General features: G+C 36.1%; 1 protein-coding gene across 2 annotated transcripts in view; it reads right to left on the bottom strand.

Moving 5' to 3' along the window:
* LOC114650107 (glypican-6-like) overlaps positions 1-16,747 on the bottom strand; it is a 1,271,406-nt gene that overhangs the window by 184,199 nt on the left and 1,070,460 nt on the right. The window contains exon 7 of one of the 2 annotated variants that reach the window (XM_051926780.1): positions 6,744-6,773. The exons of the other annotated variant lie outside the window; for it this stretch is intronic. Coding sequence (XP_051782740.1) covers positions 6,744-6,773 — 30 coding nt within the window. The remainder of the gene's footprint in view (positions 1-6,743; positions 6,774-16,747) is intronic. 2 annotated transcript variants of the gene reach the window in all.

The raw sequence follows: 16,747 nt of genomic DNA on the forward strand, positions 1-16,747 counted from the left end.
GTGGGCGGTTCTTCCGCCACACCCGGAAGTGCAACCGAAAATAGGTCGTCAAACACCTGAAGCACTTCCGGGTGGGCTATAAAAGGAGCCAGCAGCCACCACTCCAAGAGCCAGAGTCAGGAGGAGGGAGACAAAGTTTGCCGGAGAGGAGTGGAGGAGAAAGAAGTAAAAGAGAAGTATTGTGATTGAGATAGTGCTTATTGGGACTGTGTTGTGCCTGTGGCAATGGGGAAGGTGTTGACCACAGGCAAAGAAAAACTAAAATTAAAACATTTCTTTTATCAGTGTGCCTCCTGCATCTGTCTGTGTCGGGTTGAGCACTGGTATAGCGGCTTTTGTCACACTGTTTATATATATTTTTGTATTGGCACGTATAAGGGATATGTTTTAGGGGGATGAAAGGGATAGTTATTGTTCTTTTCTCCTCTTGTCTTTTCTTTGATATAATATTTTCCTCAGTGTTTATGGATATTGACCACTAGCTATTTTTTTTTCTCATACTGTAAGTGCTCAGTCATCAGGCGTGAACTGAACATTTTAAAAAGATGTGTACGGTGGTGTGCTGCAGGGTGTGATATTGGCCTATCCGTTTTATCATCTGCCTTAAAGTAGGACAGGTTAGTGGTAATGATCAACACGTTTTGGCGTGGCGGGCAGATTTGTTACAACTTAATATTTATGTGGAACAGCTTAAAAAAGCTCTGCATTGGCAAAGCCTTATGGATAGAAAGAGATCCGACTAGAAATGCTCAAAGCCCAGGATATTGTGGGGTTATTTTTGCTAAGACACCTTACATGGAACTGAGGAACAGTGCCTCAGGACTGATGTAGTGGAGGGGTGATGCCAATTTTTGTAAAGAGAAAGGAAAAGGATGTGTTCTAATTATTCAGAGGTTACATTCTTTACCCTGCCTGGGAAACCTAAGCTAAGATATTGGAATGTAGTCTCCAACCAGAAGTTGAAATTCAAATCCAGAAAATTCAATGCAGATTCAGTCCTGCCTTTGGAACAGTGGCCAACTCACTACACTTAACAATTCTGCCTACAGGTAACTATGCTGATTTGGAAAAATCCTATGAGCGTGTACACTGCATGATCTTATGGCAGGTAGTTCAAGAAAATGAGTTTCTAGAGCCAATGCTACAAGCCAGTTGGTACCTACATGTGCAAGAGCTAATTCTGCTTACTTGCTGTTGAGTACGTTCAACGTCAGTGTTGGTCAAGCCATGGGTGTGTTTTGTTTCCTCATTGGTTTGTGATTTTCATGGACAGGGCAACCAAGGTTTGCAGAGTATCCTGTTTGGAGAACTAACTATTGCATCTTTGCTGTTTGCAGATGATGTTGTCGTCTTTGTCTTATCAGACTCTAATCTCCAGCATGCACAGAAAGATTTAGCAGCTGAGTGAGATTTGACTGGGATGAGAATTAGTACCTTCAAAGCTAAGGCCATGCTTCTCTCCTAGAAAAGAATGGTTGGCCTGTTCTCTTCAGGTAGAAGAGACAAGTGGAGGACTTCATAAACCTCAGTGTCCTGTTCACTGAGTGAGGAAAGTGGCAGAAGTATTGCAAATATAGTGATAGTCTCATTGGTATTAAACCTGCAAATGAAGCTTTTCATTTACAGTTCAGTCCATATCCACACAATTATCTATGGACACAAATTAGAAAATAAGTACAAGTAGCCAAAATTAGGTTCCTGCATAGGAGTACTAATCCGCATGGGCAACAACTAAGCATGGGATAAGCACCAGGGATGGCTGGGTTGATAAAATAAGAGTGTTATCCACTGTGCTAATATCCACCCAGCATGCATATCAAAGCTGGTAAAAACCTAAATGGTAATTAAAAACTTAAAAATAGAACAAGACCCTGATGCAGAATAAACTGCCTAGACTAGAGTTTCACTTTGTGATGACATATCCTTAGTTCTTTGAACAATACTCCAAAAATAAAAGCACACCATTCTATACATAACACAATTATAATCTACAGTATTACGTCATATATTCTGATATAACAGCACAATGTGAAACATGTTGTGATCAGCATAAAGTGGGAAAAGGCAATCTTGCCGGTGTTTCAAAGTTTAGGGCAAAGTTTTAAAAGACTGCTAACTGGTAGATGGAGGTCACTTCAGTTCAACACTCAGTCAGGTATAGTTGGTTCCATCTCCTTCAGCACAGCAGGTCTGCACATTATGAGGTTTTTCATAGCTCAATTTTAAAACAACATATGCTTTGAGCATTTTGTTAATTTTCACTTTTTACAAGTGATATTCTTCATATTGTTGCTTGGGGTGAAATATGAGTAAGATGTAGGAGGTGAGTGCTAGTGGTGTCATTCACTTTTTGACCTACTATATGCAAGAAAGCCATTCAACAAGTACTCTCGTATTCATTGCAGAGTTTTGCCAATCTAATTACAATATAAATCAATTTACATTGCAATCTATTTTTTATGTTTGATTTGCATATGGTATCATTTTAACTGGGTCAGCTATTGTACTGCCTTACTGGAGCAATTGCAGGTTAAAGGCCTAGCCCAAGGGCCCAACGGAGTAGAGTCCCTTCTGGCAGTAATAGGTTTCAAATTGGCAACCTTCTGAATACCAGCACAAATCCTTAGCCTCAAAGCCACCACTCCACCAATTTTGATATTGTACTTAATGTTTGGTTTAGTGCTTATATACTTTCTTTGGATTTGTCGACATAGAATTATGATTTGTTGGTCAATTTGGATAAAAGCATCTACTAAGTAAATGAATGCAGATGCAAATAGATAGGATTTATCCATTGCTGTCAAATCTATTACATCTATTATATCAGTATTCCATGTTTCACCTAATGATCTGACAATGGCACTGTTGTGAACACATACTGAACATTACAAAGCAAACTGCAAAGTCATTGGTGTGACAGTGTACAAGGTAGCCACTTACTCATGAATTGTCCTGTCAGTGGGACACCGCCATATTTCAAAGTTGTTTGTGTACTTTACAGTGAACCCACAAGTCATTCAAAAGCAATGGTGATATATTCTCACACATAAGAGTATCTTCTTTCAAATAAATCTAAAGTTTTCATGTTGTCTGCTCTCTTTCATTATTAAAATGTGCGATTTGCAAAGGTATTCCCCGAGGCAAGCAGTGTGTCACAACTGAGTGAATCTCCTCTTAGCAAAGATTTCACTTACTTCAAGCCACATATTGTATATGGATAATTATCATTGGATAGTTGAGTTTCAGCTCATTCCATTGATGTATAATTGTCTATCATTGGCCGCGAATATTACGTCATAGCTGTGCACAAAATACAGGAAATAAATGGCTTCTGTGATGGCTCATTTTTACACATCGTTTTACACAAAGCTTGAATCAGATTTTGATCACAATTTTGACTCTATTGATAATGATGCGTTTGATGAAAGACTCGATGCCCTGCTTGATTTGTAAGTACTGCTTTTAGTATAACTTTTAATATGTTGGTGTTGGGTCCAATGACCATACCTGGATGCTGCCTGCTGCATGTTCTCCCTATGTTAGTTTACTGAGCAATCCTCTTTCAGTTTCAACTTAGAGTACAAGTAATGTTTCTTAGTGTAACTGTGAGTAGTTATTCTGTATTTGCACCTCTTGAAGTTTCATGTGAGGGCCCCCCTTCGATCACATGTCAATGTATCATGCCACTCACATCACTGTGTCATGAGCACATGAGAGAAACAAAAAAGCCAAAGACTTGTTCTTAGAATAATCCACAACACACACTCCCACCCCCATTAAATGGATCAACTGCGTGTGCAATATTTTTATCCCAGTTTTCAATCATGCTTGCCCCCAAACACCACCCCCAGAAGTCATCAACTGGAAATAAAATAGAAGTGCAGCCTTTGGGGAGGTGGAGTCGGGTGGGATTATGAAGCGAATACTCAGTGAAGCAAGTGCTATTAGAAACAGGATAAAAAATCTCACAGAGTCCTGTTGATTCTTTTGGTTGTGGTGGTGGGACAGATTATACTGTGAGCAATCTCATGTGCTCACGACTCATTGACTTGCACTTGTGAATCAAAAGTGGCTGAGAAACACTGATTTACAGTAGGGGCATGTGTCTGTAGACTGTCTCGGTGCCCAGGGCTACCAGCATATGCATTGTTCCCACCCCTGTAACCCAGCACTAGAACAAGCGGGTATGGAAATGTATGTATGTTCTTAGTTTATTTCAGATGTGAAATGTAAGGGAAAAAAAAAAAAACAAGAAAAATAAATAAATAAAAAATATAATCTATAGGGAAACTGCAAGAGAAAGCAGGAGAACATATGTGAATAGCAGCAAAAAAAAAACAGTCTAGTGTAGAAAAGGTAAGGTTTCTCTGCGTCTAGTGATAAACAGAAATTGTTTGAAGGACTAGCATGAAAAATAATTTTGAATGTAAAGGTTTGGATGAGTTCATAATTATATATATACTAGCTGTGTAAGCCCGGGTTCTAGAAACTATTGAAATCATCAGAAAAAAAAACTGAAATGTAGAGATGTCAGGTAATTGAAAGGAACTACTCTGGGCATCTCTCTCCGAGGAGGTTTCGTTTTGCCGACGTGCTTGCCGCGCTTGTGTATTAGCAGTGGGAGGAAAAGTAAAAGGGATACCTTTTTGCTGATGTGCTCGCCACGCTTCTGTAATAGCTGATAAAGCGAGTGACTCTCTCTACGGATGATTCGTTTTGCTGACATGCTGGCCTCACTTGAGTATCCTCGGAGGTGGAGCCTTTACCTCGACACCACCTCTCACTTCCGGGCCGGACAGACAGACACACACACTTCCACGCGTAGACGTTTATATACAAGATAGTTACAAATTGTTATCCTCTTGCTACAAAGTAATATATAGTGTGCATGTGATTGATTGTATATGTGTATTCTTTTCTAAAATATAAAAAAATATAACTGCAACTTCTGTTTTGAGAGATTGTTTAGGTGCAAGAGTCTAAATATTTCCAAAAAGAGACAAAATGTGTCCAAACAGGGAGACACCTTGTGCTAAGCAGTTTAACTTTGTAATGCTATGAGATATGAGATCTAAACTTGGTACAACGATAGCTGACAGATAGGGCACTAAAGAAAATTGATTCCAGGGTCGTGCATCATAAAATGTCTTGGTTATTTTCTGTAAAATCCAGGCGTTTGGAGAGGAATCCTTAAAACACCACATTTTTGTGTTTTATTTAGTTGATACTGGTGTTACCAAAGGTTAATCAAAGAAATGTTTTCTTTTAAATATATTAAGTGTTGTTCTTGCTGTGATTTAGCCATTTGCAGCTCCTTTATTACATAAGAAGAATTATAGGTACGTATTTTTGGGTATGTAATTTAGGAGTAATAATGACAACAACCTCTAAGTGCAAAAGTGGTTAAAATGGTATACTGGACAAGGTGCAAAATTCATTCAGATCTGCTTAGGTTACCTTAGTATTTAATAGGAAAAGTGAAAGATAGCCAAATATGGAAGGCTATCCACTATATGAAGAGCTCTTTGATCACTGACCCTTAACACATTTCTCTTGTTTATGTTCATATTGGAAATCTATTATAATTAAGCACTATTAACTAAGCATACACTTCAGCTGATATGCTCTGATCTTTATCTAAATAAAATAATAAACTGCTCTATCCCATGGCATTAAAAATTAAATGCAGTACTTTTGTCAATCAATCGCAGCTTTGAATTGCATCTTACTAAACCTGTAAAAAAAGGTCCTCCATTTCAAGCTATTTCTTAAATATGACCATATTCTTTTCCTAAGTGAATATAACTGCTATCATCCTAATGCCTACTTTCAATGTTTAGCAAAAGCATTTTTTAGACAATACAGCACCTGCCTGCAGATTTTCAGCTGCCGGCTATTAAGCTACTTAGCATTTTCTTGATTAATGTTTTGAACTTTGCAATAATTTGTTTAAGCCATAGCAGGTATTGTGTCCATGTAATCAGATTATCACCAATGAAACAACATCTTCTTCTATGTACTTCAAATACTCTATGTAGCAAAATAAATCTCATCTAATGGCTGAAATTCAGTTTTTAGCTAATCTAATTTTTACCTTTTTACCTAAAGCCAGATTGTCATCTTTAAGTCTGCATAAGTAAAAAAAAAATTTGTCAGGTTTATGAATGCCAATCTCATTGCTTAAAAAAAAAACAATATGGCAGGCAATTGAACATTCTTCTGTAAAATGCATTATTACTTCTTTCATTTCTAAAATAATGCAAGCAAAATACAGTTGGTCAATATAAAATTAAATGAAGCCATACCGTTAATCCATTATCTGCTGTTTGAAAAATACATTAGCCGAATCCCCCTATCAATATGTTAATATTAGTTATATTACAGCCAGACCCTTTATTTGATAATTCAGTCCTTGTTCTCAAATTTAACAGTTTCTAATTTTGTTCTGTATTAGGAAACCACACTCTTGCATTCTTTCTACTATATTTGGCATTTGTATCCCTTGAGAAATCGTCAGTACCACATATTTTAACATTGTAAACTAGGAAAGAAGAATGAAGGAGCTTAGATCAACCTCAAAACATTTTTACTGCACAAAAAATGAAAACAGTTAACAGGTTAAGCCAAGTGTTTTATACAAAAAATACATTACTTTTACATTTCAAAAGCAAGGTATGTATACATTGTGATGAATACCGGGGAAACAAAAATGGAACTGGTAAAGTAAGAATATTAGAGCTTACGCTGTGTTGCATCGTCTTCCATACTGTCCTCTGGCAAGCAGCAGGAAACAGAAGAAACAAGGATTTTGTTGAAGTGCCAAAGTTAAAAAGAATAAACTCTTCCTGAATACACATACTATATTTATGCAATTAATACATTAAATATTAAAACATACACAATTAACAATAGTTGCTCCGTTAATTAAAATATAAACAATACGATTCCATGCACTTTTCACTTTTTTCACTTTTCCATGCACCTACCTGAGATGTTTTTATATCATTCTAATAATATTGTTAGCATTTGAAATCATTCAGTATCTGTTTTTTAAGCTTTAAAAAGACGTTCTTTTAAACAGAATAAAATAAACATCTTTTATTTGAATCTATGCTCATTATGCCTTGATATATGCCTTTTTTAAAATATACATGAAAAAACACTGAATTAAGATGTGAAGGTTCTCAGTAAGACTACTATGCACCTTGTGCTAAGACTCTGCAGTCAGCAGTCATCTGTGTGAATTCATATCTTGTAACACTGGTGGGAAATACTCATACATCGTTACTCGTCTCATATGTGTGTCCGTAAGTCTTTCTTGAACGATTACCACTCTTTCATTCCATCATTCTAACTCGTCTAGATTTGCCTAACATTGAAATATTCAGCTCCTTCACTATTTTCTTATAGTCCATAGCCCTGGAATCACTCAGCTTATTTGTCTGATAGATTTCCAAGTTTTTGACTTTTGAATCACCTCTCATATATTTTAATAGGATAGGAAAGTGCCCTCATGATGTTTTTCCACACCAGGAAAAGCATAACAGCATTTCTCTATTAAAGAAAATAATGAAGTGTGATAAATAAAGAGAGAAAACAAAGTATCAGAGAAAAGAATACAAGTAAAGTGCTTTTGATCCTCTGGTTCTACCCCTACATTTTGTTGTTCTCTCTGTCTTTAGCTTTGTAAACCACTAAATGCAATCAATTCACAACAACGTTCATAATGCAAAAGACAGAAAAGGTCTTAACAATTCATATAGAAACAAAATTATAATTCATCAAACAAATCACAAACGGAAAATGCACTATACAGTGGAGTGGCATCCCACTTTCCCTCCTGCTAATACTACCTAGGCATTTCTTTTCACCTGCCATGCCACTCTGCCTCTTATTCTGCCATGTCTATAGGACTTCATCCCAATTCACTTCCTCACTTTAGACTTAATGTTCCAGTACTCTAAAGCAGTCATTAAACTTTTAAGGTCCACATCTGGGATTAATGGAAGTCCTCCACAGAAAAGGGAAACCAGACTACGGCTCATTTTTGCCATGCCTTGGTATCCCTACAACCTTACGCACAGAGCGGCACTCAGAGAGGTGGGCCTAGAAGGCAGCTCCTGAGCTTCCTGCCCTCTCAGAAAAAGAAGTATGTTTTCATTTGTCACAACCAGGGACCATGTGTTGCCACATATTAATCAGACGTTATGGTGGTCCCCAACCAGACCAGCACAGCCTCTTTTTCACTAATCCCTCCTAGGTCCTGTCACTGTCCTGTGCCATTTCCACTCTTGTCAATACCTGGCTATTTGGGAGACTCTTTATTATATAATATTGAATGTTGACTATAACTGTGCATACAACAAGTTAAGCTGCACAAGAGAAAAGAAGTTGCCTTGACGGATATTTAATTTGCATAGCTTGTGCAAATGAAAAAATGACGAATATGACATATGCAGGTATACTTATTTAGTTGTTTTAAATAATGCAGACATTAATCATATTGCCATTTTTAAGTCAAAAACAGTTCATTACATAATGCAGCACCCAACAGTTCACCTTAAAGATGCACATAATTATATTAAGAGTGTTTATGTTGTGCCATTTTACAACTACATTTATGTACATGCAATACTAAGCAAGTGAATGTTGCATAATTAGTATTAGTAATGCATTTCATTTTACACTTTTAACATTACTTGAAGTTAAGGACTTTAGACATAAGTCTAAAATACATAAACAAATACATAAACAATTATTTCTTATTTGCTACCAATTTTTTTTTTTACCTGATGTTATAAATCTGAAGGCATATGTCTCAGAATTTGGTCTGGGGGAGCAATTTTTATGTGTTTTACAACACAAAAGAGACGTGTTCATTCTTGCTATTCCTAGGGGAAATTTCACTTGCTAGATTTGATTCTTAGCTTTATAGCTGAAAAGGAATATGTTATCTCAAACAAGTTCAAAAAGAATTACTAGAAATCACTATGCATAAATTGCTTACAAACTCAGCATACAATATTTTTAGAACAAAGTGGCTCGTTAAAAGCCCATTACTCTTGTGTTCAAAATCTTTTGTTTTATGAACAAAATTTTTAATGTTTGTCTTGCTTGTTCAGATGTTAAACTTGGGTTGTTATCAACACGCTTGTTTTTGGCTGCATAAGATGATTCTTAGCTATTTTTTCTATGTGGATTACGTTTTTTCCCCTAAAGTCGTATCGACAAGCCTTTAGGACTGGGTTTGAGTTTTAGGTCAATGCCTTTTTCATTAAATTGTATCTTTTTTACTGTGAAACCATACAATTCATGTTTGCCATCATACTTTGATTTTAAACTTTAAATGCCTGGCAGCACACTGTTATGTAAGCTGAGATAGATGGAAGATTTGTTTGCCATGCAGGGAAATACTGCAGTCATTAGCATTGTATTATTGTATTATTTCATCTGAGAATGACAACAAGTAGCTTCCAATTTTTTTTTTTAAAACAGGTGCAATAATATATTGTTAATGTGTGCAGCATCTCTCAGTATGGTAAGTTCTTATTGTTTAAGTTAAATAAACTGTGTTTTATGAACTTAATGCCAGCTCTGCATATCTTTGCTTCCTTTCTAAAAATATGAAGTATATTAACCAAAATTTAAAAAACAGGAGCAAAGCTGACCTTAAATATAAATGCACATATAAATAACTCTTGCATCCTCAAGTGTCCCTATATACTGTATATTCTTCCGTCAGTGTCTCACTCCAGCTCTGTACAGCAGCTGAAATTCTCCTGGTGTCAATAAAAACACAAGGACATGCTAACAATGAGACATTATGAAGCAGCACTCACAGAACTGTCATTCGTTTACTGAACATGTTTAATCCAATTTTTTGGTTCACAGGGAGCCAATCTCAGTAGCACTCAAAAAAAAATCAAAACCAGCTCTGATTGGAATGGCGGACCATAGCATGGCACACTCACCCACTAGTGTGAAGTCACCTTTCAGCCTTACATGCATGAGTTTGGGATGAGTGAGGAAATTAGGGAGTGTTCACATGGGTATGTGGAGAACATATAAACTCCAAACAGACAGAGGCCATGTTGGACTATGAACTTCTGTTCTCCCATTGCATTAGTCACTTATTACTGATTAAGGTCAGTGATTTCATACTTGACATTTGTGACACGTGCTGCAAAAAGCAAAGAAATCTGCCAGCTTCTAGAATTCTCCTAATAACATAAAAAATGGCATATGACAATAACAAAAAATATGCTTAAAATGACATGTAAAAATTTCCATGCTCTTAATCCTTAGAATTTGGCTCAACTAAATTTCAGACAACATAACTTCGATTTAAGTAAGTTAATATCATTAATTCTTTTTAATCTTTGGTAGTATAATACAGCACTGTACAATCCTTAAGCAGAGTTTAGCTTTCTCCAGCCAACTCTAGCAAATATTAATACGAAAAGAGTATTTTTCATTTAAGTGATGACTTATAAGTAAGCAAAAAGCCAATTTATAATTTTTTTCTGGCATAATTACACTGATGAAACAAAGTTGCTACTGACTACATTGCTCATGTCTTGCTAATGTTTTGGCTTTCTAACCAAAATCCAGATGTGCTGTCAGAATTAATATTTTCATTTATAGAATCCTGACTTTGCTGTGTCCATGACTCAGAGTTAATGTCACAAATGTTTATTTAGTCTTAAGGATAAACAGGGGAGGCCATTCATGAACACTTACCTCATCATCATACTAATAGCATTCAGTAAGGCCCTTTGCCATGCCTCTAGCTCTAGTTTTGTAGTAGTTCAATATGCATGATCTGCTTAAATGACATCCAATAATTCTATTGCAATATTAGAGCTGGGAAGCCTTTTGAAGATTCCGTTATTTCTTTTTACTGTCAAACAGCCCTCATGCCTACAGCGGTAAGCAAAAGGTGAATGGTAAAATGGTCGGTTGGTTAGATTGGGAGCATGTGCTGATAGCGTGTTGCCTCAAAACACAATGAACAACCTGGATTGGGACCTAAGTGTAGTGGGTGCCACCTCAGCATCAGACAGGGACAGTGTGAGGTTTTTAAAGTGGCTGGAGTGCCTATCCTGCCACCAACCCCCAAGTTTTCCCTGTAAATTGGGGGACCTGTTTGCAGGGCTGGATGTGGATTAACGTCATACCCAGGACGAAGCAATTGCAGGTTCACGGCCCAATGGAGTAAGAGAGACGGGAGGCTCTAAAAAAATGAAGTGCATGGAAACACGCCGATCCTCATAATAAACAGTCACCAGTCTGACTGAGGTAAATGTGTTTGGTCAATAGTGGGTAAAAAAAATATTTGATGAAAGCACATTAGAGCAGAGAAAAAAAATATGTACCGAAGAGAATGACTCAACTCAACAATAAACCCTGATTTTACTTGGGACAGTGTGATCCACCTAAATTATCTAAATGAAAATACTCTAAATAATCTGAAACAGAATGAAAGCAATTAAGGGAACTATTGTAGGATTAAAAAAGGAAAAATAGTGCAACTAAGAATATACAGTATACTGGAGAACTGGACATTTTCATTTGTGAAATTAACTGACTTAGGCTGTGTCAATCTTTGTAGTTTTCTCTCATATTATTTTACTTTAAGCTTATTGTTCATTGATGAAAAGCCACTTTCATCTGTACAGACAGATAATGTCCAGAGGATTGGCTCTGAAAATCAAAAGATATGCTACTAATAAACGTATTCACCTTCAAGGAGATTAAAAATACAGTTCATTCTACTTGGTTCCAATGCATGTAGGATATCTTGGGACAAGAACGTTCAAAAACAGTTTTTACAAAGTAAAATGTTATGGAGAAACTAAGGTAATTCCCTACTTGGATTTTTAAAACCTCGTCATAATAATGAAGGTGTTATTCAATTTTTTCTGGTATGGTATTCTTCATGGAGCACACATTCAGACTTTTTTTTACATTTTTAGGATTATAATACATAATAGTAAAGAACAAAACCTTGCAACGTGGTACTGTTCCGTTTCTTATTTTCTTTAAGTCACAACTTTAAATACCAATTACACCTTTGATTTGTCTAAAAGATGGACTACATGAAGTTATAAAAGGGAAGTAAAAATGTAAAGTATTAAAATAATCCTACTACAATATTGATGCTCTGCCTCAGGTGTTCATCCACATGCATGTGTCCACGCTTTCTCTTTTGTTTGTGTTCTGGGTGTAGATGGAGGATGAGGAGGATTAATACCAGCGGGGACAGGTTATGAGATCCTACAGATGTTATTTAAAGGAAAATTGAAGACCCAGGGGATATCATGAATCAAGGAGATAAAACTATGATGAAGTGCAGGTAAAAATAAGAAAAATCAGCAGTCTCTTATGATGTGTTGCTGTCCTGATGTACAGGTGGGAGACCTCCAGGAGTGTGTGGATAGGTTCCTGGTCAGAGCTAGACTGGATCCATTTGTCATTATCCACATCAGAATACATGACACAGTTTAGACTAAGCAAGGCTGTCATTTATAGAAGACACATTTTAAGAGCTAGGTACAAAACAGAGGAACAGAACTGACAGAGAGGAAATTCAACCTGTGCCATGTTCCATCAGAGGTAAGTCTGACAAGAAGGTTAAACAGGTGGCTCAAATCTTGGTGTTAGATACATAGTCAAAGGTTTATCAGACCTTGGGGCACCATTTGGAACAATTTGAACTGTACCAAGAGAATGGGTTATTTTTGAACGGAAGAGACACTAATGTAATTTTGAAGGTGCATGAGTAGGTCGGTCAAGTAGGTTTAAGAAATTAAGGCCAGGCAAAGTTTAAAAATCGTTTAAAAGAGAAAACGGTATGATTAATAAACAAAATAGAAGGTAATTCTGAAAGATAAAACCCATGAATTGGAGTTAAATGTTGGTAAACATAGATATGATATTTTAACAATAACAGAAAAATGTTATGATATGATATGGATGAGTATAATTATTATGTAGAAAGCAGACACGCAAAAGGGAAATGGCATTGTGGGTGGGGTGGTCATTTAAAATAATAGACAGAATCTGATTAAGAGTCTGCTTTAAATTGGTGTTCAACCATGTGTTATTGAGGATACATGGATTCAACTAGAAAGCAAGATGGATAGAGACCCCCCAACAAAAATAACACATTAAATTATACATCTTTTTAGTAATATTAAACAAGCAAGTTTGAGGTATGTTTTAATGACAATGGACAATGTAAGTTTTTGTTTCTCAAACACTTTTGGGTATATTTTATCAATTTTATTTACTAATCATAAAAATGACCTTTCACTTTTCCTATCATGTATTTATTGCAATAGCCTATTTGTGTAATGACCTCTCATATTGTAAGTATAGATATACAGTACAACAGTTACAACTGCAACATTTATGGTGATCTAAAAGTAAGGTCACTACCAGGAGTGCAGCTCAGATATACCAAGCACCTTTGTTTTATTTGTAAATGTGCTTAAGAGCCTTACTACATTTGAAAGAATTGGTCGCTCTGTAAGCATTTGGTCCAAGCGTAAAAAAGTGTGGCACATAAACCATTTGTCGACCCACCAAGGATATGTTTACCTCCTCTTCATTGATAAAAAATCTAGTGAAAGAAATGAACAAGGAATGTAATCGATTTCAATTTTTAAGACAGGTGTTTCCACAAATAATTAATGCCAACTTAAGGAAGGCCTTTTTGTTGGTTCAAAAATCGAACATGTCACTGGTAACAAGTAGTTTGAAAGTCTTCTGGTTGCAAGGCATTCAAGGGTATTGATGAGAATGTTGTTATAAACTACAGAACACCAAAGTACAGTATGTCCAGCTGGTTGACAACATGCTTTAAGCATACAAAACCATGAAGTACAACATGCACTGAACATTAATATGTTTTCCCAGTTAGACAGTTCCTGCTGATCTTGATGAAGTTAGTGACAAACATAGTGAAAGGTTTCACCAGGACATTGAGACAATGGAAAAGCAGTATCAGGACTAATAGAATCCATGAATGCTGTCCGACTATCTTTGGAAACTGAAATGAGAAGCATCAGATGTGGAGTACAAATGAAAATCAGCAGCAAATCACTTTTAGCTCTCATGAATTAATGCAATGCGTCAGCATCACCAAGCGAATAAACAAGTTAAATTCAATAAAAGCTAATTTCATGTTTATTCAAATTCCCAGGTAAAAATATGGTGAAACATCAGATTTCCAGAGTCAGTACAATCATCAAAAATCAGATATGCGGGGTATGAAATGTAGTATTGTAAGTAAATAAATGTGTTACACGTATGATTTAAAAATATTAGCTACGATTATACAATAGAAGGTGTAAAACTTACAATTTAGACTGGACTCATTACTGTTCACATGCAGTAAGTGTAAAGCCTATGTAAAGCGATTAAGAAAGCTAAGAGGTCATTGGATTCCATAGCCTGTTCAGTGCACATCTTAAGAATGCACTAGTGGCTTCTCATCTGGAATCTTGTGTGCAGCTTTCTTCTTCAGTTTTACAAAAAATGATTCTGCTATGCAAGACATATTCCAGAGAAGAGAGGAACAGCAAGAATTATTCCAGCACTACTTAGTATGAGTTACAGATTTAGGTAGTTGAACCTTTTCATTTTAAGCATGAAGAGGTTAAGATGAGATATCATAGAAGTGTTCAAAATTATGAAGGCAGTTAGTACAGTGGATATCACATTATCATGTACTGTAAAATTAATTCTAAAGCTAGAAGACAACAGAAGGAAACAATTTATGAATACATTTTGTGCAAATATTGCAGTACTGTATGCGTCACACAGAGAACTATAAATATGTGGTGTTACTAAGTTACTAAGTAGTGCGATGGAGACTTTGAAGTCTTGATTTTAAGTTAGCTGAATAATTAGCTGAATAGTGAATGAAAACCTATGTTAAGTTTTTCAGTCTATCCGTTCATCCATTAATAAACCCACTATATCCTAACTACAGAGTCACGGGGGTCTGCTGGAGCCAATCCCAGCCAACACAGGGCGCAAGGCAGGAAACAAACCGCGGGCAGGGGGCCAGCCCACCGCAGGGCACACACACACACACACACACCCACACACCAAGCACACACACTAGGGACAATTTAGAATAGCCAATAGATCTAACCTGCATGTCTTTGGACTGTGGGAGGAAGCCCACGCAGACACAGGGAGAACATGCAAACTCCACGCAGGGAGGACCCGGGATGCAAACCCAGGTCTCCTTTCTGCGAGGCAGCATTGCTACCACTGCGCCACAATGTCGCCCCTTTTTCAGTCTATTCTCTTCTTAATTATTCTAACATACATGTCAGAAGGCACCTGAGCTAAGATCAAAAAGGAGAGATTTAGTATGATGCAATAAAGTGCATATTTAATATGAATTAATTTAGACAAAAACAAGATTCAGATTACACATGAACAGTTGTTATCACATAACAATTATGACCATGTGGAGCATGACATTTCATTATCACTTTTAAAAGTATAAAAATAGATTTCACCAATGCAAAAGAAAAAGAAAGAGAAAATCTTTGAGTTTTCAATTAAGAGGTCATTTTCTTATGGCCTTCTCTCTGCTGTAGACCTTTCCTATATGTATTTTCTAGCAGCTCTTATACATTATGTCCATAAGTGCAATGTACTAGATTAATATGTGTGGAGTTATTAATTAATCAATGGGAACTGCACTTAAGGCTATGACTTATTGAGATCTCATGCCTGCAGTATGTTATTCCTACTTGTTACTTCTTATTAAAAATTAAAAATTTCCATTGGACCATGCATAGAGTAATCTTAAAACAATTTTCCCTGAAGAGAAAATTAAATATAAAAAATTAAACTACAGAGCTTTCACGATTTATAATGTTTCCAGTTCTAAGATCTGACAGGCTGTAGCAAAAAAAAAAAAAAAAAAGATTTGAATTCGGAAGGAGGATTTATAAAAGAGCATCTTTTTTCATAAATGAATGAATAAAGTTGGTATAAAATGTGAAACTGTATCCTAATAAAAATAACTAAAAATGTATATACACGTAATTACTTTTTTGGGGAATTACAGGGATCATTTCAAGTAAAGAACTCCCTTGTCGGTCCTTGCTGTCAACAGGAAACAGAGTAAAGCAAAATTCAATGCAAAGATTAAAAGACAGCTTTTGACTGATCACACAACCTCCACTGGGTAATTCTGCCCTAAGGTTTTCCTTCTGATTGCAGACCCAATTTTTCTCTTTGAGAAGTCTTTGCAGCCTTGCTGGAGTTTTTGTTCTTCATCTTCTTGTTCTCAAGTGTTATTTTGTCACCTAATATATCTCTTAACTAGATTTATTGTGATCTAGGCTTACTAAGTAACAAAGTGTTCTTTTAGAACACAGAGAGATGTCTCTAGGTTCAAAAGATTCAGAAGTAGCTACTGATAATCTCCTTCCATCAAGAATTAACAGAGGTATTACATCAGAATTAATTTATAAGCACTTGCAAGAGAAGCAAATTTAGTAAGAAAAGAAAAGGTTAAGAATAAGCTCAGTAAACACAGGAAATATCCAATAAAAAAGGGAGTAAGGTGCTATACAGGTACAGGTGAAAATTCAGAAAATGAATGTCAACATTTTTACAAAACAGTTTTCTTTTTTTTTCAAAATTCTTATCAAATTGGAAGAATTAAAGTAAATTGAAGGACTATTTAGAAAATAAGAGAACTAATGACTCTGCA

Source organism: Erpetoichthys calabaricus, chromosome 4, assembly GCF_900747795.2.
Source record: "Erpetoichthys calabaricus chromosome 4, fErpCal1.3, whole genome shotgun sequence".
In the NCBI taxonomy this organism is placed as follows: Eukaryota; Metazoa; Chordata; class Cladistia; order Polypteriformes; family Polypteridae; genus Erpetoichthys; species Erpetoichthys calabaricus.